At 38.6% G+C, this 23361-nt stretch overlaps 1 protein-coding gene across 1 annotated transcript in view; it reads left to right on the top strand.

Annotated features, from left to right (window-relative positions):
- The window catches only part of LOC149932322 (uncharacterized), a 74106-nt gene that overhangs the window by 38765 nt on the left and 11980 nt on the right, over positions 1-23361 (top strand). Inside the window, exons 2-4 of the mRNA XM_090155901.1 lie at positions 18322-18530; positions 22371-22506; positions 23171-23304. Coding sequence (XP_090012027.1) covers positions 18322-18530; positions 22371-22506; positions 23171-23304 — 479 coding nt within the window. The remainder of the gene's footprint in view (positions 1-18321; positions 18531-22370; positions 22507-23170; positions 23305-23361) is intronic.

Here is a 23361-nt window from a genome sequence, read left to right as displayed (position 1 = left end):
ACAAATAATTTAAATACCAGGAATGACAAAAAGGAACACGTTGGTTAAAAACCACCAACTAATTAGGAATTTCATCGAAAAAATCGTTTGACTTGTTTTAAGGTAACTAGTGCCAACTTCCCCAGCTTCTACAAGACCTGGTGGTAGAAAAGTAAATTTGGTTAATCCACGATAAATACGGTAGTTCATACTCCCTTTAACTAACTTTGGTCATCGTGAGATCGGGTAAAGGTGTGTTTCCACTAAGCGAAAATCACGCGAAGTTTTGAAGGAAAGCAATAATCTTTGTAGTTTCGTCGTCGACACGGATCCCATTCCTATTTATGTTTTTTTTTCCACAAATCCAATTGACTATATGTTGAGTCATATTTTAATAATTTCTAACCAGGTGATTCTGGTAAAAATTAGTTCGATTGTTTGGTTTTTGTAATGTAAAGCGGCACCTTTGCCTGACTTAGAGGTCGGCGTTTGAATAAGAAATTATACGATTGTTTATTTTTATCCATAACCGAGAATTATTCAGAAATATTCGAAAAAAATGATTAATTTTGCATGTTAAATCGTTGTTTAATCGTATAATTTATTCGTATAAATCAAATAATACTAATTTTAATGATTAATTGAAATTTTTGCAGTTAATTTATTTGTTCCGCCGACCTCTAGCCTGACTAGGTTTATTATTTGTTTGCCAAGTATTATGTAAAAGAAAATGGTTAGCAATTTGGGACTTTTACTTTAAAGAATTAGGAAATATTTCTAACTTTGGAAATAACAACAAAGAAAATAGAACGGTTGCTATCGCGGGAATTCATCTTTACAAAAGAACTAGTGGGATTATGTAAATCCCAGAATGTATTTATTTATTTATACTTATGGAGAATGATTCTGTTGAAACGATGTTTAGCGTTTATCCCAATCCCTTCATGCTCGAAGTGTAAGCTCCTTCCCCTAAACAGAATCACTGAATCTGACGTCTTCCGATGCCATTGTAGCGCGTGCTAGTGACGTTTTCCCTTTCCTCCCTGTCGTGCCAGGGGGAAATTCCCACGCATCGTCTCAACATAGTCATAAATACATTCTTTGTAAAACAATGTCTCGTAACGGTCATCCATTTTGAACCGTCATGTGAGATATGTATCACCTTACTTTGCAGTTTGTACAAACAATCCTTAGGTATTTGTGTGTGTTAGTTTCACAGTGTAGCCGAAGCCCAGCTGCCGCCGCGGAATTTTACACATCTGTCCAAGTTCAATTTGCATTAATATAAAATTTTTGGTTAGGCAATACACCTTTTCACTAAGTTTATAGTTTATTTTAAAGGCGGTATGCAGGGCCGTCTTTGTCTTTCAGCCCCTGGGCTAACAATATCAGGCGGCCTTTTTCATATGGCCGGGTTGCCATTGAATACTTTACAATTAAATTAGAAAAAAATATAATGGGCCAGATGGCTAGAGCATATCCCTGATTTTATTTGGGTCTGTGGCGGCGTTTCACGAAATCACTCAGCAGCGACTCGAAGGGGCAAAAGTCTATCCCCCTTTTGAAAATTTGGAAAAAGAAATTCCAAAATGTTTTTGAATTAAAAAAGTGCCGAAAAGTAAATGACTCTGCAACGGCGCCCCTCCAGAGCACGGCGCCCTAGGGCTTAGGCATACCTTGCCCAATGATAGAGATGGGCCTGGCGGTATGTTGGAAATTCGGGGTACTAACAACCCCCAAAGGAATTATTGTCATATTTGAATTTGGAACCGAGGGATTAGCCACTTAAGAAATATGGTGTACAAATAGCAAAATAATTATTTCCGGAAATCTAGAAATGCATTAAGGAAATATTAGAAATATTTAAGAAGTATCGAAAATATTTGTAAATCAGAAATCTGGTGTGCATTTTTTCTCCAAGTGGCTACCCCCTCGTTTGGAACCAATTCGATGTTAAGACATATCCGCCATCGATCTCCAAAATCTTATCTCCGACCTTGATATTTTCAACGGAGTCATCTGGCATTTTTGAGGCTGTAATTTTTTCTACGGGATGTTGGTTATACTAAGCGTTTGTTGTAGAGGTTGTTGTTTATAATATGTTGCGTACTTGAGTACGTATATACTTTCACCGCGGATTTTTACCTGTGCATTTGCTATAGAGGGTATTGGCTATACTGTGCTGGGTATTTTATTTGTGATTATAAAGCGTGTATTATAGGGCGGGTGACTTCGCTTTGAAACTGTTGCTACGTAACTCTTTCGTTGCTGTGGTGATAAATCTTAAGCTGGTAATTTTGGAACTTTCAGATTTTACTTAAACACGCGAAATATTCTTATCATATCAGAGGCATTGTATGTATTCTGGTGTCCGGACATCTTGTTTTTCCTTTCTGCAGTCCGTGAAAATTTCCCCGCGAATTTTTAAATCAGGGAAGCGAAACTTTTTGGTTTTCGAAATAAAATTCGGCCGGAAATTTCGCTCACTGCGAAGAAGCGTTCAGGGAGTTCTGTTGATAGATATGACCATGAATATATTTAACAATGAATATACAACTGTATAAGATGGCCCTAGTACGATGTCGCTTTGAAAAGGGCGGTAGCTTATGAGCCGAATGACGCGATTTACATGTTTCTAAGTTCCAATCAGGAGAGTTTTTCAAGTCCTCGATAGGTTTTAGCAGACGGTATTATTTGTTCCGGAATTAGCTTCGACGGGCTATAATCATGTTTCGGGATTTATGAAGTTTAACAGATGAATGTATTTAAAAATGTCGTATTGAAACATGTCAGAAGTCGCTGTACACTGTTAAAAAAATTCGTTCAGAAGACGTTCAACTTAGAACAGTCTGTTCAAAAATGAACGATAGCGTTCTAAAGGTATGTAACAGAGAACGGTGTGTTCAAGATATTTTATTTCGTTCAAATAAGAACGAATGCTCTTTCGCCCTCTGGAGGAAGGCTTGTAAACTACACAATAGAATAGATTCGTTTCAATAGCTAGGAGATCGTTCCCCTTAGAACAGGTTTTACACACAATCCTTTATGGATTTCTTTGTATTGGTTTCATGTACATGTACTAACATATAAGCGTGACACTATAACGTATGACCAAAAGTAACAAATAAGTGTGACACAATTTTGCGGAAAACGTCGTAAGGCAAAAAGGAACAAATAAGTGTGACACTATTTTGCGGAAAACTTCGTATGGTCAAAAGTAACAAACAAGTATAACATTCATAAAGTAATAAATGAGTGGTTTAGAGTGAGCTTTGTTATAGGTTGTTTTTTCGTACATTAATTATTATGTAGTTTTAAGTTAGTGTACTGGTTGATTTAACTATTACTCGTAGTAATTTATTTACAGGGTGAGTTAGAACATGTTGTAATGAAGTTGTTTTGTAGTTGTATGTACAGTGTATTTGAAAATTTACCGAAGATTCAATTTCATTGTTGGAGCGTAGCTCCTTCACTAGCGACTCAAATGGCGTTAGGTCTGTAACGCGGTTTCTCAGAAACTACCCCACCTATTGAAAAGAAACTTCACACAAATAACGATATAAATAACCTCCGTGTCCTAACGAAGTGGAAAACGAAAAAGGGTTGTGAAAGGTCCGAATATATAGGACACGCACCGTTTTTTTAAATATATTTTTTTTTGATTGGCAAGTTAGACGAAATTCGTTCGGAAATGTAATTGCCCAACTTCCAGAATTAAAATTTACAGAAAATATTTTGAAATATACTGCAATTTGGTTTGACGTTTTCAGCATAGAAATAAATTCTAAAATCGTTTGTTACCAGTTCTCGGCCTTTCGGCTGAGAATAGAATGTAATATCGCTATGAAAAGGTTTTATTTTATAGTTAACGCATATCACTTTCGGGGTAGATATTTTAAGCTTATTAAGATGGTTATAGTTGAGGTTGGAACTGAATTCAAATTATCTAGTTTTAGGCCTGGTTTTCCTATTCGGTGGGCAATGGGTTAGGTTAGGTTACTTTCATTAATTTAGCATGATGAACCGCCGGTAGGGGACATGAGCTATGATTTTGAAAGCAATAACTTTAAGTACTCTTTGTATTGGATAACGATAAAATGATCAGCGGCGAACGACAAAATGATCCACGGCGAACGACAAAGCGTTCCACCGCGAACGACAAAACGTTATAATTTGAACAAAGAAGGTTTGTTCAATATAGAACATCTAAGTTCAATATTAAACCATCAACCATCGTTCTTTATCGAACGAATATTTTTGGTTCATATTAGAACAAAATGGCGTTCTGTTACAGGGACAACCTTCTGAACGGCGATTTGTTCAAATTAGAACAATTTTTTTTAACAGTGTAAGTGCACTTACCGCGACTTCTGACATGTTTCAATACGACATTTTTAAATACATTCATCTGTTAAACTTCATAAATCCCGAAACATGATTCTTAAAAAAATTCCACAAATTCAAACCCTCCAAAACCCTTTAACGGAAATTTTCAAACCCACAAGGCTTAAAAATGAGCACTTTTATGATTATAATTGAACCATTAGAAACCCTTTAAAAACTTCCTAGGGTTTGCAACAAAACCCCGTAAATACAGACAATCGACACAACACGGTTTATATTTAAACTCTTTTCAAACCCTTTATACACTTCCCAGGGTTTGTATTTATAGATTAAATTAAAATTAACTAATTTAATTTACGACATTATAATATACAACGATTGCAACGGGCGCGTTTCGAACCCAAGCCCTCTAGCACGACAAGCGCGCGTTTTACCACAGAACCGCCGAAAGATGTATGATTGCAATGATATTTAGACTTTTTAGAGAAACCATTTTGGGGAAAGTCCGTCTTCCTTTACGTTTTATGAAATTATTATACGGCTTGATATCAAATTTTGGCGTAGATGGCATGAGATAGTTTAAAACGTGCAGGGTTTGAAAAGGGTTTTAAACGGTGATAAATATTTTTTTTTCTTCTATAGGTTCTTAAATTGGAATCCTAAGGGTTTTCCATTGACCTATAGGGGTTTCCTTTAAACATTTAAATCCTTTTCAAACCATGCAAGTTGCCAAAACAAACCTTAAGGGTTTATAATTTTTTCCTAAACCTTTTTTAAACCCAAAGCAAACCCTAATAAAACCCATGGAAAGCCTTTTTTCTAACTGTGTAGATAAGCTCCAACCCGAAATCTAGGTACTACCAGCCGACCCTATTGTCATTGTATATTCATGATATGTGTTCGGTTGTACACATCGTAATTTTGTATAGTACATGTACCTATATTCGTTTTCAAATGTTTATATAGCGCACGCGCGCGTGAAAGTGAGTTTTTGGTTGCTGTTAAAAAAGGTGTTATTTTGCGCGTGTAAAAATAAATTAACGGCCAGTTCTGTTTTGAAATAAGAGGAAAAAGGTTTACCGGTTTTTATGTCGGAAAAGTTCGCGTCTTTTATTTCGCTGTTCACGACATTTTTTGGTCCGTCGAGCCGGATACATTCGTCAACTTGATTATGTTCCTCAACTAATCATCGAATCGGCTATCTTTCCGTAAGAGACAGTGAAAATTAGCGTGGATTCTCCGTTGGAAACCGTTTAAACCATCGATCATATCCCGATCGTAAACGAATCAACATAAGTCATCATGGATGTTCTGGTGAGAAGAAGAGCAGCTATCAAGGGACAGATCACCAGGATTGAAAATGCGGTGGGTCAAACAGCAACGAATCTATCTGACGTCGGCTTGAAGCTGTATGTAGACAAGGTGGAAAAACTATCGAAAGACTTGGATGAGGTTCACGATGCCGTAGTTGCAAATATCGATCCCGACGACGACGACTTCGCGGATCACGAAGATGAATACAACCCTCTAGTCGCTCGACTCGAAGATCTGACAATCCTACTCGTCACTGAATCAAATGAAAGAGCAGCAAACATTCCAGTGAGACAAGTCAGACCAGCTAGTGATGTACGTTTACCTAAGCTGGAACTTCCATCATTCAGCGGTGGTTACGTCGATTGGCTTCCATTTCACGATCTCTTCACGGGCACCGTACACAACAACGAATCGCTCACCGGAGCTCAGAAGTTTCAGTATTTGAAGTCATCATTACGAAACGAAGCAGCGCTCCTCGTTCAATCTATTCCGGTAACTGACGCTAACTATCTGGAGGCTTGGGATATCTTAAACAATCGGTTCAACAATACCCGGGAAATCATCGATGCACACGTAAAACGTCTCTTCAGTCAAACTAACGTCATCCAAGAATCTTCATCCGCTTTACGAACGCTCATCGATACCACCGCCGAATGCATAAGGGCGCTCAAGGTTCTCAAAGAACCAGTACAACATTGGGACTCCATACTACTTCATCTTGTAAAGGAAAAACTGGATTCAGAATCTCGCCGACAATGGGAACTTTCCCTGAGGGGGACCGAAAGACCAACTTTCGAGGATCTCGTTACATTTCTTGAACAACGGGCCAGAGCCTTAGCAGCAGCTCCGCCTACAACTACTGCAATCAGGTCGAAGCCTCCATTACATCAGACACCGAGTACAAAGGCTCATCATGGTGCTCTGAGCGAGACGTGTCACTTTTGCAACGAAACACACTCTGTATACAAATGTACCAATTTTCTGAATGCATCTTCGGACGAGCGTTGGAACATGGTCAAGAGGAGTGCCATGTGTTTCAATTGCTTACGAACCGGTCATCAAAGCAATGACTGCAAATCTGGTCATTGTAGGAAATGCAACGCACGACATAACACACTTCTACATCAAGAGAAGGAATTAACGAAGACGAAGGCAACCTCCGGTGTAGTTTCATGCCCATCTCGTGAAATAATTGGATCAACCCAAGTTATCTTGGCAACCGCAATGGTCCAAGTCAAGGGACTTGACGAGCAACTTTATCCAGCCCGAGCGCTTCTGGACTCGGGTTCTCAAGCCAGTTTCATCACGGAAAAATTCACGAGGAAACTAAGATTGAAGCGAACACGTTTCAACGTCTCAGTTGACGGAATTGGAGCAACCGGAATGAACACCTCTCAAGGCAGTGTCATGGTGAATATTCAGTCAAATATCATTAACACGTCGGAGGTCATCGTCGAGGCAATCGTCCTGAAAAAGGTCACGGATTATTTACCTAACAGTCCGTTCGATCCTGGAAATTGTCTACACTTGAAAGGCTTAACACTTGCTGATCCAACTTTTCATAGCCCTGGACAAGTGGATATTTTACTAGGTGCTGACGTGTATCTAGAGCTCTTACAAGATGGCATTTGCAAGGGGAAAGAAGGTCTTCCAGGTGCCTTTAATACTCTTTTCGGATGGGCAGTTTCCGGTCCATTGCTGATGGCCGGAAGAAGTTCGAAAATAAAGGTCCACCATTGTACATTGGAAGCAGATTTGAAACATCTTTGGGAGCTAGAAGACATCCAGCCTCGAAGAATACTATCTCCAACAGAAATTCAATGTGAAAAGAACTTTGAAGAATCACATACACGTGACTCTACAGGAAGATTCACTGTACGATTACCAAAGATAAACGATGCACCAAAACTTGGAGATTCTAAACAAATGGCAATCCGTCGATTCTCTCACTTAGAACGACGTCTACGTGTTAACCCGAATCTCTATGAGGAGTACCGCAAGTTCATGGGGGAATACATTGCCCTTGGACATATGGAACTCATTCCCTCGAATGAAATAAAAATCGAAACCAATCCATCTTACTACGTGCCTCATCATGCGGTATTCAAAGAAGACAGTACCACCACGAGAGTTCGTGTGGTGTTCGACGCCTCTGCCAAATCTACAACTGGAGTTTCCCTAAACGATCATCTGCTAGTGGGGCCAAAACTTCAAGATGATTTGGTCAACCTCCTTATTCGCTTTCGTCAACATCGCATTGTAATGAAAGCAGACCTTGCCAAAATGTTTCGTCAAATTAGAGTACATCCAGACGACTCCGATCTTCAAAGAATTGTTTGGCGAAACAACTCACACGAACCCTTGCTCGAATACCGTTTGCTAACGGTTACATATGGAACCGCATCAGCGCCATACCTAGCAACTAAAGTCTTGAAGCAACTCGGCCATGACGTGAAAGAGACACTTCCGTTGGCATCTTCGGCTTTACAAAATGACTTCTACATGGACGATCTAATGACAGGAGACGAAACGATTGAGAACGTTTTAAGACTTCAGTCAGAAATCATTCAAGCTACATCTCAAGCAGGATTTGAAATAAGGAAATGGGCGTCGAATGAAGCTGCATTATTGGATACACTACCAGCCAACATGAAGGATTTACAAAAGCCACTATGCATCGAGAACGACGAATCAGTCAAGACTCTCGGCCTATATTGGACTCCTTCGGCTGATAATTTCTCGTTTATGGTTACTTCTCCAGCGTCAAGAAGTTCAATCACTAAACGTACGATTCTTTCGGATACAGCAAGGATATTCGATCCTCTGGGACTGTTGGCACCAGTAACCGTTCGAGCGAAACTGATGTTACAGGAAATGTGGCAGCTAAAATTGAATTGGGATGAGCAACTTCCCCAACCACTTGAAGCTAAATGGAGGTCGTTTCGAACCGATTTACCAGAAATTGAAAACATTACGGTTCAACGGCACATTTCGCAAGCTAATGCTACAGACATTAGCCTGCATGGATTTTGTGACGCATCGGAGAAAGCGTACTCAGCTGCCGTATACCTGAAGACGGTGAATAACAACGGACAAATCAAAATACAACTGATCGCTGCGAAAACAAGAGTCGCTCCGCTCAAACAAACCACACTTCCGAGACTGGAATTATCTGGTGCATTACTTTTGGCTTCTCTGATTCAACTGATCAGGGAGTCATTGAGATTGGATATAGCTGATGTTCATTGCTGGTCGGACTCAACAATCGTCCCAGCTTGGTTGAAAGCTCCACCGCAACGTTGGAAAACGTTCGTAGCCAATCGAGTGTCAAAAATCCACAAGAAACTACCGAGAGCGCAATGGCATCACATTTCAGGAGACAGCAACCCTGCAGATTGCGCTTCTCGAGGAATATCCGCTAGCGAACTGGGAAATCATGGTCTCTGGTGGCATGGACCGCAGTGCCTTATTTTCGCCGCAACAACGCAAGAACTACATGAACTCTCAGAGCCAAATGAATGTTTATCCGAGGAAAGACGAATTATTTCTTTAGTAACACATCATCAAATGGATTTCACACTCCTTTCCAAATTTTCAGCGCTTAAAAAACTCATTCATATCACCGCCTACATTCTACGTTTTGTCTTCAATTCGCGAAATGCGACAGAATTGAGAATTACTGGACCTTTATCGAAGGAAGAGAACGAAAAGGCGCTATCCCATTGGATTCGGGTCGTCCAAAGCAACAGTTTTAACGAAGAGATAGCTTGCCTTAAACAAAACAAAGAATTACCACGGAAAAGTAAAATCCTTTCGATGCGTCCGTACATCGATCAAGATGGGATTCTTAGAGTTGGTGGCAGACTTTGCCACTCCAACTTACCATACGAACAAAGGCATCCGGCACTGTTACCGAGACAGAGCAAATTAACAGAACTTCTAATACAACACGAGCACGATAAACATTTTCACGGAGGTGCTCAACTACTAACTTCTGTCTTACAGAAACGTTATTGGATCGTCGGTCTTCGTGATGCCATACGTTTCCATATCAGAAGATGTGTTTCATGTGTACGACAGCAGGCAGTCACTGTAAAGCAACTTATGGGCGATTTACCACCAGCGAGAGTAAATCCTGCTCGGCCATTTTTGAAGTGTGGAGTCGACTACGCAGGACCATTTACCCTTAAACTAATGAAGGGACGAAGTCACCTCAGGTTTAAGGGATACATTGCCGTCTTCGCTTGCTTTACCACAAGATCAATTCATCTTGAACTTGTCAGTGACATGACCACCGAAGCATTTCTGGCAGCATTGAAACGCTTTGTTGCTCGACGAGGAAAATGCGCCGACATTTACAGCGACTGTGGAACCAACTTTACAGGAGCCGATCGAGAGATGAAAACATTCATCAAATTCATAGTCTCTACAAACAACAACGATCAAGTATCACGATGGCTCGCAGACGAAGGAATTAATTGGCACTTCAACCCGCCTGCAGCGCCACATTTTGGAGGCCTCTGGGAAGCCGGGGTGAAGTCCGTCAAGTATCATCTGAAACGAGTTCTTGGCACCATGGTTCTAAACTTTGAAGAAATGCAAACGCTTCTTTGCCAAATCGAAGCTTGCTTAAATTCACGTCCTTTAACGGCGTTAAGCTCGGATCCAAACGACTTCAATGCGTTGACACCTGGACATTTCCTAATCGGAGATGCGCTCACCGCAATACCCGAACCCGATCTCACTTCTGAAAACGTCAACCGCCTGTCACGTTGGCAATTGGGCCAACAAGTACTGCAGCACTTTTGGAACCGTTGGCGAAATGAATTCCTCTCTCGCCTTCAACAACGTCCAAAGTGGACTACACCAAAACCGAATCTACGAGTCGGTGACTTGGTCTTGCTCAAAGATGAAGATTTACCTCCAACCAAGTGGAGAATGGCAAGAATCACTGAACTTCATCCAGGACAAGACAATCAAGTTCGCGTCGTAACTGTCAGAACCTCTGACAAATCACTGAAAAGACCCGTAGTTAAATTATGCCAGTTACCACTAGACTGATTTTAATTGTATTCAAACTGTTTACTAAGGGTTATTTATGTATGCAAATGTAACTTTTCGGACTTTTACTATCTCATTTGAAATTCGTTATTTCAAGGCGGGCGGAATGTTCGGTTGTACACATCGTAATTTTGTATAGTACATGTACCTATATTCGTTTTCAAATGTTTATATAGCGCACGCGCGCGTGAAAGTGAGTTTTTGGTTGCTGTTAAAAAAGGTGTTATTTTTTGCGCGTGTAAAAATAAATTAACGGCCAGTTCTGTTTTGAAATAAGAGGAAAAAGGTTTACCGGTTTTTATGTCGGAAAAGTTCGCGTCTTTTATTTCGCTGTTCACGACAATATGACTTAGGCTATAGGCGCTCGCAGACATTTTTCTAGGGAGGTGAAATTTTCATATATTTCTTTATTGTAGTCCTAGGTCATGGAAGTAGCGTTGAAATCGTTTTCAATAGCTAGTTTAAAACGATTGATTGAACCGTTTATGGCTGTCGTGAGACCGTGGATTTATAGCCTCGCCTCTCGAGCTGACGGGGAAGCATCCGGCCAAGAAAATCAAATGAATCAGATATTAGTAAATCAACACTTCTGCCTTCGAAAACAAGAGACAAACAATTCACAGCAGAGAGACCTCTCAGCGACTATATCGACCGTTAAAGTTTAAGCGTACCTTTTCTATTTGGAAATAAAACTAAAAAGGCGTTAAATGTTCCATCTGTAGGATGTGTCAAAAGGCGTTGTAAATTTTTTCTTTGTTTTCAAAATTTGAACTGAAGCTTCGTTTCAAAGAACCGTTTTAAAAATAAACCACTAGCTAACGCTACCTATGTCAGACTTATTTTATCCTTAATTATTCATAGTGTATAAATATAACTTGGACGTACAAATTCATAATTCGTTTTAACCCAAATCATTTGCCGAGCAGCAGAGGTGGACTGGCGACGTTTTTGTCAATTGCGCATAGTACCCTCACAGCCCCACTTTTCACCAACTCGAACTAAGCGATGGGAGTGCTGTTGAAACTTTTCGGAGTTCAGAAATCACGGAAGGGGTGCTCGATTCTCTTTTCGGAGTTCAGAACTCACGGAAGGGGCTGCTCGGGGCTCTTTTAGGAGTTCGGAACTCACGGAAAGGGCTGCTCGGGGCTCTTTTCGGAGTTCGGAACTCACGGAAAGGGCTGCTCGAGGCTCTTTTCGGAGTTCAAAACTCACGGAAAGGGCTGCTCGAGGCTCTTTTCGGAGTTCGGAACTCACGGAAAGGGCTGCTCGGGGCTCTTTTCTGAGTTCGAAACTCAAGGAAGGGGTTGCTCGAGACTCTTTTCGGAGTTCCGAACTCACGGAAGGGGTTGCTCGGGGCTCTTTTCGGAGTTCAGAACTCGTGTTGCGATGCATGGGCGGATTAAGGACTTTGCGACGTTTATTTTTATCGACTCTACTAAAAGTGTGTTTTAATTATTAGTTAATTATTTTGGGCTCTAGGGTTTCCCTAGCGTCAGCAAAGGCAAGAAGGATTCTCGGTTTGGCCGTTCAATACTATTCCAGATATAAAAATCTCCAAGGGTATGATTATACGTTACAGAAATAAGTACGTAGATGTCGGGTGTCTTTGGAAGTAATATAATATAATATAATATAATATAATATAATATAATATAATATAATATAATATAATATAATATAATATAATATAATATAATATAATATAATGTAATATAATATATAATATAATATAATATAATATAATATAATATAATATAAAAACCAATGGAAATAAATACTCTTGAATTAAAATAAAAGCGCTTAAATCAAATATATGGGAATGCAAATAGGCGAAATGTGTGAAGAAGCCTCAGCCTGTGAGAGGCGTTTCGTGGATAGGTTATTGGTCGGAGTATAGTTGTATGGAGGGAAGCTAGAAGTTGATAGTCGATAGTAGAAATTGGTGACGGCCGGTGGCACGTTTCCGCGTGTGGTACCACTTTTTGGTTCCAAGACCCCTTCGGAAGAGCAGAGAGTAGAGTGTCTTAAAAACACTCTGATGATGTAGGCGAAGCCTCACGAAACCGGTCAGACCACTAGTGCTTCTGCCTAGTTTTTTCAATGATTTTAAATAAAACATGTGTAAATTTAACAGTGTCTTTTTTTACTTTTAATCTATTTAAAAACATTACGTTTGTTAAAAAGTCAGATTCCGAAGAATGTAGGGCGAGCGAATCTCTAAGAATTGAGAGAGAGAGAGAGAGAGAGTGGTTCGGTGGCTTACAATAGGACAAGACGTGTACCGCGCGTAAAACACCGTATGTAGAGGAGAGCCATTCGAACACATGTTGGGGTAATAAAACTTTAGCGAACAAGAATATACTTTTGTAAGAATAAGACAATAATGATAAACATTTGGGCTTGGACACCCGTACGGGGATAGCAAATATAAATGGTGTTAAATTAAAATTTCTATGGGATAATGAGAATGGTTTCTGCATGTTGGAAAACTTGAAAGTCAAGATGGTAGGAAAATATACGAAAAGCTAACTTTTTTCTTGATGCTCAGGGCAAATATGGCCTTTTTCTTGGTTCCCTAATTAATTTATATAATGGTTAATGCAGCTCTGCTTGTTCAAAGTGTTTTGGTTTTATAATTTTAAACAGGAAATGGCCGTTAATGGATATTTCTTCTCTAGGCTGAATTCGCGTTGCTTTTAATACTGCAGGGCCGGCGGGTCGTGTTAATCTCGGGTGGGTAGTCAGATGAAGAGGGGGGGGGGGGTATTGGGTTATCCTACATAAAAAGATAGGCCTATATAATACTAATTAAGAAAAATTGGTAGAGGTAAAACTACAAAAATTTAGTATTATTCAAAGTTATTATTACATAGTATTAATGCGCAATGCAAAAACTGTACTGCGCTTTGCAGACTACGTATAACGATGTTTGAAGGATCTGAGTACTAATATTTAAACTAATTATATAGAAAGGTAGAGACAACGTTATAAAACGTAGTACTGACCACTGTGGGTACTTTCCCTACCCCAATTTGGGGTAGAAAACGTCGTTCCTTAAAATTATGCAACGATTATTTAAAGGAAAAGTCCAGGTTGGGTAAAACATGGGTCTATTTGAAAGATCATGTTTAAATATACTCAAAAATATCAGTCGCAAAATTGTATCATTTTTTAATGAAGATAAATTAATTTTTAAACGAGCCAAATTTACCTGCCAAGCGATCTGCCATTTTGTTTCGCGGTGACGTTTTAGGACTTTAATCACGCGCTGTTCGCGCTATCACAGCGCTCTGTTCCCCGCGCGCGCTTGCTCCGCGTGCGGTCTGCGGAGGGAAGGCGAAAGAAAATGGCAGCTCGCTTGGCGGGTAAATTTCGCTCGTTTAAAAATTAATTTCTCGTCATTAAAAAAAAATCCAATTTTACGACTGATATTTTTGAGTATATTTAAACATGATCTTTCAAATAGACCCAAGTTTTACCGAACCTGGACTTTTCCTTTAAATTACAATTATTTAAAAAATAAATGGAGACTTTATGGCTTTGGTGTCAAATAAGCAGTTTTGGGAGAATCAGACAATCAGTTATTTATTATTTGAACACTTACATTAGAGCCCACTACTAACCGAATAATCAACTCAATATCATATATGTAATATACATTTAGTATCGTTTACGTTCTAAAAGTTATAGTGTATGCACTTATCAATCCTACTTCACAACGCGAGGTAAAAATGTAACAGCTGATAACTATTTTATATAAATGTTTGATACAGAGAGACTAATGATGACAAACATTAACTTTTAAATACACTTATGAAAATTATGCTTTTATCATTTATGTATTTTTAAATTTTGATTTTGATGATTTACTTTAATCTATTTTAATTGGGGCAGTGCCGCATGCATAGTTTTCAACAGCACCGATATTTAAAGCATAAGATAAAGAGAGTGTTGTATTTAACTTCAGCATCCCTTCCCGATATAAGTCCGTCTTTACCGTATTTTCAGAAATAGAAAGGGGATTGACGCGAAGGAAATAAAACATTTATCAAAGGTCTATGTTTAAGTTGTGATTTGCCCTTTGGCGAAGACTGCGTTTTATTATTCATTAATTAAAAACTAATATTTAATCACCTATTTTACAAATTTACTTGTGCAGTTTTTATACTGAAAAGTGTCACTTACCACATACCAGGAACTGAATTTCCACTGCACAACTCACTCCTACAATCGGGCGAAGAAGGTGGGGAAAAACCATAGACATAATAAAGAAATAGACACCTTACGCGGAGTTTGATTTGACAAAAAAATACGGGAGCGATAACTAGCAGACAACCGGCAGTTGTTCCGTATTTCTGGGGTACTACTACGCAAGTTTGATGGCGCTTTAGGCTAGGCGCCCACTGGCTCTCCGTTTCGTATCCGTCCTGCCTTCTACAAGGCATTGTCTCCGTTACGAAGCAAAGATTTGTCGACGGTAGTACGTAGACGTTACGAATGGCAGTGAGCGCTTACATTTATCGGGTTTAAAACCTTTAGCGGTGAATTTGAAACACGGGTAGTACGTTTATGTTAGCTAACATGTTTTATAAATAAATGGTTTGTTTATTAAAAAAGTATTAGTAAAAGTGTTTTCTATTGAAAATCTGTTTTTATTTGGTAAGAATGGTTAATATTTGTGCTTTTACGCATTGCAATAACTTTTCAACAAGTAAAACAATACCGGAAAAGGTTTCATTCCATAAGTAGGATTAAATTATAATATTATTTAGATAAATATTCATTCTTATTTAAAATCTTTATATAACTATAGGTTTCCCTTATCTAAACCTACAATACTTTCTCAATGGATAATTACTGTAAATTTGCAACAACTGGACACCTTCAAATCATGATTTAATTTGTAATGATCACTTTTTAGAACTGGATATACAAATTGTAAATGGCAAAAGGTGGGTCACGCCAAAAGCCATTCCAACTCCGGTTTTGTTTCCATAGAATAAAAACAAGTAAAAATAATCTAAATTATTTTTTATTTAATGTAAAGAAATTACATCCATTTGAAAGTAAAATAGAAAAAGCCGGTGATGCTAACGTCTCACCTTTAAATTTTGACCAAGGATCATTTCATGTAGGTTTAATTATGTTATTATAATTTGAGCGTGATCTCCTTGGTTTTTAGCCAACTTTGTTAAGTTGTTATGAAGAGATATTCCTCTCTCTATAAAAGAAATGTAGTCTAAGAACTAGAACTTGCTGTATTACGAAATATTGTTGGCATGGACATCTTCCCACGAACATGTTTGATGCTGAAGTTGGAATCGAACATCATCGCATCAGTTTGATTAAGAAAGTTATTAATTTATAAATTATATTGCTAGCTCAGATTCCACAAATTAGCGAAGGACAAAAATCTAGAAATGAAGGGTCAAGCCATTAGCCATCAGACTTAAATTGTCAAAGCTCATTTTATTTCAAGGATAATAGCTACATACCTTTAGTAGAATCATCAATTTCATCAAAATTTCATTTACTTTTGTTTACAATTTAGAATCTCAGAATATTCCCATAACAAGCCATAACCACAACACCTGTATAGTACACGAGTTACTTAAGCCTTTGACAAAATATCGTTTCGTCAATTAGGATTTTTTTTATTAAAAGATCACCTGCTGCTTTTTATTATGGTTTCGAAATAATTAATTAACTTATTTACAAATTATAATTAAAATTAACCTTATTTTAAATTATCACAGCCGAAATATTCGCGAATCACGTCAGAGTACCTAAAAGATTACAAACACGATCACGTGATGATATTTTATTTTCTCACCTAATCGACAGGCGTCGCTTAAAAGTAGAACCACAGGAATACGGAACAACTACCGGCTGTCTGCTAGTCGTCGCCTCCGTATTAACCACCCGTACAATCTTGGGTCTATTTCTTTATTATGTCTATGGGGAAAACCATTGAGTTGGGAATATTAATCTAGAGATCCAATAAAATCTACTCCCGCGAAACAAGTTTTCGAAAATTACGAATGTGTCGTCTCCTCTAAAATGACGAGAAAACGTTATCATATGACCAGTGGCGCCATCCATTACTTTTGAAAAACCAAATCTTTTTGCCGGAAAACGCGTCTTATTTGAACGAACCATCGAGAGATAGACGGCGCCACGGGTAGAATGATAACGTTCTCTCGTCATTTGGAAGCAGACGATGGTATTCTTATTTTTAAAAACTTGTTTCGCGAAATACTGAAATCCGACGTTTCGATTGGACCTCTAGATTAATATTCCCAACTCAATGGTTTAAACACTGTATACGCGATCTAAATTAAAATCATACTCTATATTCTGTAAATAAGTAAACTATTTAACAATAAAAATCGTTCCTCTAAGATTAGTTTAAGAATGTTAGATAAAAAAGTAATAAAGTTAACTTAGAAAAATACCTTAAAATAAAGAAAATGACTTAATTCTGGAAAGAATACTTTAAAATAAATTAAAGAAAATGAGTTAAATCTGGAAAGAATACTTTAAAATAAAATAAATAAAATGACTAAAGTCAACTGGAAAGAATTCTTTAAAATTAAATAAAATGACTAAAGTCAACTGGGAAGAATACCTTAAAATTAAATACCAAACGACTAAAGTCAACTGGGAAGAATACTTTAAAATTAAATACCAAACGACTAAAGTCAACTGGGAAGAATACTACTAAAATCAAGTGGGAAAATACTACTAAAATCAAGTGGGAAGAATACCTTAAAATGAAATACGGAACGACTAAAATTAACTGTAAAGAATACCTTAAAGTCAACCGGGAAAAATATTTTTATGTTTCGAAAGAAAATTGAAGGAGTTGTCATGTATTTCGCAGTCCTCATTTATCTCTACTCCAGTTCGTTCGTTCCCTTTGCAGGGGCGGATTAACCCTTTCGGCGCCTTTAGGCACTGAAAAATTTGGCGCCCCTAGGCATTGGTCAGCTAAGGAGGGGCGTATCGGTTTTTAATAAATAAATAAATATATTTTAGTTTCCCCAAACCTTTTCGGCGTTATGTTTAGTAGGGGCAAGCCAAGTATATGAACCATGGGGCTTTATCAGAGTTTTGGCGCCCTTAGAAAAATGGCGCCCTAGGCACGTGTCTACTTTGCCTAATGGTTAATACGCCCCTGTCCCTTTGTAGTAAAACTCTCGTCGAAAAATGTCAAAGAATCGGCGTCGGCGTGAGTGGGACGTTTATTAGAATCAGAGGGATTTTTATCCGCGATTCCATCCCCGTGTTTCGCCGTTAATTTGGAATTCCGGTTGATCCTGCGGGATGGATTCTCGCTGGCTTCTTTACGTTTCTCTCCGCGCCGAAGAAAGCCCGCGCCTCTTCGCGCCCTGGGACATTTATCTTCAGAAATGACTTTGATATTCCGAAAGTGACTTAATGAATAACAGTTTTAGAGAACTTTCGCGGGGGTGGGGGTATCACCCGAAAGAGAAGGGGGGGGGCGAGAAAAAGCTCGAGCCAGCGGCGGTCGCTCTTTCCCTATCTGGTCTGTCCCACGCGTTTAACTAGCGGCCCTGCAATTGATGATTATTTTTCTCTCTTCCATGTTGGAACCCGAAGGCGTCCTGGGAATACGCCTGGTCCGAGTGGAAATAACTCCGTCCGTAGCCGTAATGGACGAGTCTGTTTGGCTAAATTGCACTTACGACTTGGAGGGCGATGAGCTGTACGCGGTTAAGTGGTACAAGAACGACGTCGAGTTTTACCGCTATATTCCCAGTAGCTTTCCTTCTGTCCGGCCCTACTCGATGCCCGGCATTCAGATTAACGTAAGCTCCTATTTTACGTCTATTCACTTCACCTACGTTTTACCTACTCTTTTTTTTCCCTCGACAATCTCTCATTACGCTACGGGTCTACCCGCTAGCATTTGCTTCGCTGCTCGTACCTAAACCTCAGATTTATATATTAACGTAATAAAAATAAGTATGACATTTCTTTCTCTTACATAAACTTTCCATTTTTGTACTATCATAAGTAAAGTAATAACGTAAACTGTGACACTCCCGGTGGTTTTTAATACCTATTTTCTCACCGAACCTTTTTGTCTCATTTACGTTGTCGCCCAACTTCGTCTTGTCTTGGAAATAAAACCGACTGTATATTATTGTCCTTGTTATAAACGTATTTCACATAAAGTTTTTTTTTAAACACTAGAGGGCTCTGTGCCGAACGAAACGTTGATTGCGTAGCCAGGATTATGGTTCGGGGTACATACAACCCCTAGCTACGCTTCTGTTACGTTGGCTAATTGTCATACTTATTGCGTTATGCTACTTATGAGACTATAAATATGTGACAACCGAAAGCCCCAACATTTCAGAGTAAAAATAGGACATTTTAAGTCGATTTAAAGGCAATTTATTGGAGTTAATTTAAAAAATATATATAGAACTAATTACTTAAGTATGGATTTTGAAATTGTAAGGGCAATATAGGTTTCAAATATTAAAGAGGATTAAACGCGTGCTTTTAACGGAACTGCGGTTCAATTCACTTTTGGGTTTTCTTAAATGGTGAAAGCTATTCGCCTGCTAAAAGCTACCAGCGGCTCCACCACTGCCAACTTCTTCCAGAGATTGTTCAGAAAAGTAACTATCAGAATTTCCCCAAAACTGCCCCGGAGATAGGCGATTAATGAAAGCCATCTATATTAAAAAATTAAGTACGAAAAAGCAAAAAAAAATGTAAAAACAAATTTCCTGGAATTTATAGTTTAGTAAATTTCAAGGAATTTTGTTGCCACAATATTTTCAAAATCAAATTACCAGTTTTTCCATAGCTATTTTTAGAGATTTCCCCAGGCCAAAATTTTACTATTTTTAACTGAATATTTCTCTTTTATCACTAGCTAAAGATTAGATTTTACTTTAGCTTACATTTTTGTTATATACAGGGTGTTTCAAAAGGTTATGTTCTGTTTTACAACGTTGGAATTACAACGTTTAAAAATGACCAACATATTTAATTGACTTTGAAATTCCCGGACCATGCCCTGACTCAGTGGAGAACCCAGAAATATTTTGTAGGGGGCCGGGGGGGCGCAAATAAAAAATCAGTTCCCTTTTTTTAGGCCTATTTTCAAATTCTCCAACTTTGCAATGTTTTATCTTACGTTTGGCAGCCCCTAACTAATTATAATAGAGTTGTCAATGAAATTCGGAAAAATTTCCGGAATACGGAAAAAATAATAATTAAAAAATTACTTTTTAAGGGTTTTTATTCTAGACTAGGGGTTCCCAAAAGGGGTTCCGAGAATTCTCAGCGCGGCCATCTTTGTTTGTGTCAAGAGTCTCTTAAGATAAGAAAAAGAAAAACGAGTTGGGGTTCCGCAAGAATTAGGTGGATAATTAAGGGTTCCATAGCAAAAAAAATTGGGAACCGCTGGTCTAGATGTTTAGTTTTACTTTTGGATTCGAAAAATGAGGCGAAATTTAAATATTATTGAACAATATTAGGCTAATCATGGAATGAAAACCTTTTTTTCGAAAAAATACGGAACATTTTCCGGAGAAAAAGACCTCGGTAATTTTCCGAGCGAGAAATTTTTAACGGGAAATTTTCCGGGAAAAAAGGCCTCGGTAATTTTCCAACTTACACATTAACAACCGTCAGATTCAATTTTTTTTTAATTTAACATCATCATACATGTAAATTGTATAATCGAAACAATATATTATATATGATGATATTAAATTAAAAAAAAATACACCGAAGAACCCAGCAAGATAATACAACCACAAAAATCCTGACACGCTTTCTCCAAGCGCAGTCGTTATTGCCTATCCCGCCCCCCACTTTCTTTCCCTTATGTTTTAAAATTGTAAATTTTTATTATTAAATTTGGCTTTTTTGAGTGATAGCGGTTGGACGCCTTCTTTCCTAGCCGTCTTGGGGGAGCCGCCGAATATTATATATTGTATAGACGTACGGAAGAGGGGGGGGGGGGGGGCGATATTGTTTTTATTTCTCTCTTTCTGATACCCCTAACGCCCTCCCCCCAGCGTCCCTCTCCGGAGCTGGAAGATCTAAAGTTTCATATGCTGCACGTTTTGAAATATATTTCTATCGCCTTGAAAAGAAAAACGGCGGGGCAAAATAATATCTCGTAACCCCCGAAAAACGTCGAGCCAGCAAACCGAAGGATTTTTCTAAGCGAACCCTTTTTTCATTTTATATATTTTTACTTCTCTTTTGGTGAAGGAATAATTTGGGAGAAGAAATCGCCACCGAAAGCGCTGATAAGAAACATCATTGGCGCTCTCTCCGTTTCCCCGAAGATAAACATTGCTTTTCTGGCGTTTATGAATAGCCTTGTACATTTTAGACGAAATATTTTTGTATGAGAAATCAAAGGCCGATCCGTGACTGGGTGCGCTTCGGCAGAGCTGAAAAGACGGAGGCAGCGCTTTGCCACTGCCGCGTATCATTTCAGCCAGATATAAATAGGAATCATATTTTGGACTTAAACCAGCAACCCCATTTGATAACATTTTGGACCTCAAAATAGTTATACGGTCGGTCGCTGGGAGAAAATAAAAACAAGGATATATACGTACATAAACATTATACCTCTACAGGAAACTTAGACGTCTAAACAAATATATGCCAAATCGATCATTTTTTACGCGGGAAAAAAGAAATATTTTTGGTTTTAACATAACCTCTTTTTTTGACAAGTTGAAGTTAATATTTCACGAATTTTTGCCGAATATAAGGCACTGGGATAAAAACGGCACTTTCTATAATTAAGTTGATGCGAAGAGTTTTTTAGGTTACTTTCATTTCGATGGTTCTATATTCCGCCAAAATCGTTTAAAAACCTAGTAACTTGACCTACATTAAAGCTAGAGTTACGATTTTTAAATTTAAGGTAACGAAATATAAATAAAAAATTAGCTTAGAATATTTAAACAGTTTTGCCCTGACGCGAAAATTCATTTTCAATACCTAAAAATATTTTTCAGGAATATCGTGGAACATTAGGTTTTTTTAATGTATATATTTTCTATAATTTTAGAATGAGGTCTTAAAGGGCCACTCATTTGAAAAATTCGTCCCGAAATTGAAGTGGCTCCTAGCCTCCTCCCCTTCCTACCTCGTGATTGCAGAGGCCAATAATATTTTGGACGTTTTCCAGTTCTATTATCGGAAAGTAGCCTTTTATTACAAGGTTTTGGTCATATAGATGCTTAGACCTAATTTCGCCAATGTTTCGATCCTGATGAATATTTTATTTCGACAAGTTCTCTTTATTGGTTTCCCTTAAAGTATCAGACAATATATTGCTAAACGTTTTCTGTCATCCCGTTCTCATCGGCCAAATCAATCAATGAATCTATCCATCTTTCGGGCCCTAAATGACTCTCTCTCGTTCGAGTAGCACTCTATATACAGCGCCTATCAAAAATAAATATGTTTATGGTCCACTTGAGAAACGAATGACTTACTATAATGGTCAACGAGTAGAAGTTACATTTCAATATATGCCTTTCTTTCGTCGGGTAGACCCGTAGCCTAACTTCTGGAATGAAAATATTAACAGGGAAGACGGGAGGGGGGGGGGGCGACTTTTAAAAACCCGTCGTTTAGATTAATCACTCGTTCAGAAACAGACATCATACGCCGGCAACGTGCAGTTGATGAAAACGAATCTCAGTTCGGAAGGGACCTACAGATGCGAAGTGTCCGCCGAGGCCCCGACCTTCCAGACCGTGCGAGAGGAGAAACAACTATACATTCATGGTAAGCCACTTTCCCTCCATTATTCTTGTCTCGATTTCTTAACGGTTTTATTAATGGCCGTCACTCGGCCGAAGAAGGCAGCGCGCGGGAAGAACAATAACAGCAGCGCCACCCTCGGCCGCCGACGAAAATACGCCATAAATCCTCGCTGCCAAACTCAGACGTTGCGCTGCCTCTTCTCTACTTTCTCTCTCAAATGGTTTTTTTCGCGTCATCCGCTCGTTTTAACTATCAGCGGAATAAATTAGAATAAGGAGGGATGGTAACCCCTCTTACTAAATAAATAAATCAGTTTCTCGGCCAAACAAAAGCTAAGAATTTAACAGCCGCGCCGAATTGAAAAATAACTGGCACAAAGGTTTTGAAACGACATTCTTCTCGCGCCAAATTAACTTCATTTATTACTAAATTCTTTCGCGTACTTAACACGCGCGAATAAGAACCATCCATATTTGCGAAAGACTCGCCAATTTTCCGAGAAAATGTCAATATTAAATTGACATAAACGGCTTTAAGATACGCTAAACTTATAATAAACTTCGCGGGCTTTCAAGCGCAATTTCGGAGATTCCATTGATTGTTTAAATGAGAAAAGGATTAGGCGAACTCGCGAATTTGGGGCGGGATAATTAGGTATTCACTGAATTAATCGTTTCTGTTAAAGTTCTTCCCCGTGACCGTCCCAAGATTATCGGCATCGAAGGAGGCTACAAAGTCGGAGAGACGCTCAATTTGACTTGCACTTCGGGGCCGGCCAAACCGCCACCTGAGCTTGCCTGGTACATTAACGCCATTCAGGTACGTTTTATAAAGGAGCGATTCCGTTGATAACCTACGAAAAAGGTTGGCGGTAAA

This window comes from Leiobunum rupestre, chromosome 8 (assembly GCF_980474605.1).
Source record: "Leiobunum rupestre chromosome 8, qqLeiRupe1.1.hap1, whole genome shotgun sequence".
NCBI classification, from domain to species: Eukaryota; Metazoa; Arthropoda; class Arachnida; order Opiliones; family Sclerosomatidae; genus Leiobunum; species Leiobunum rupestre.
Note: the sequence above shows the minus strand (reverse complement) of the source record. Positions and strands in the feature narration are given on the sequence as shown.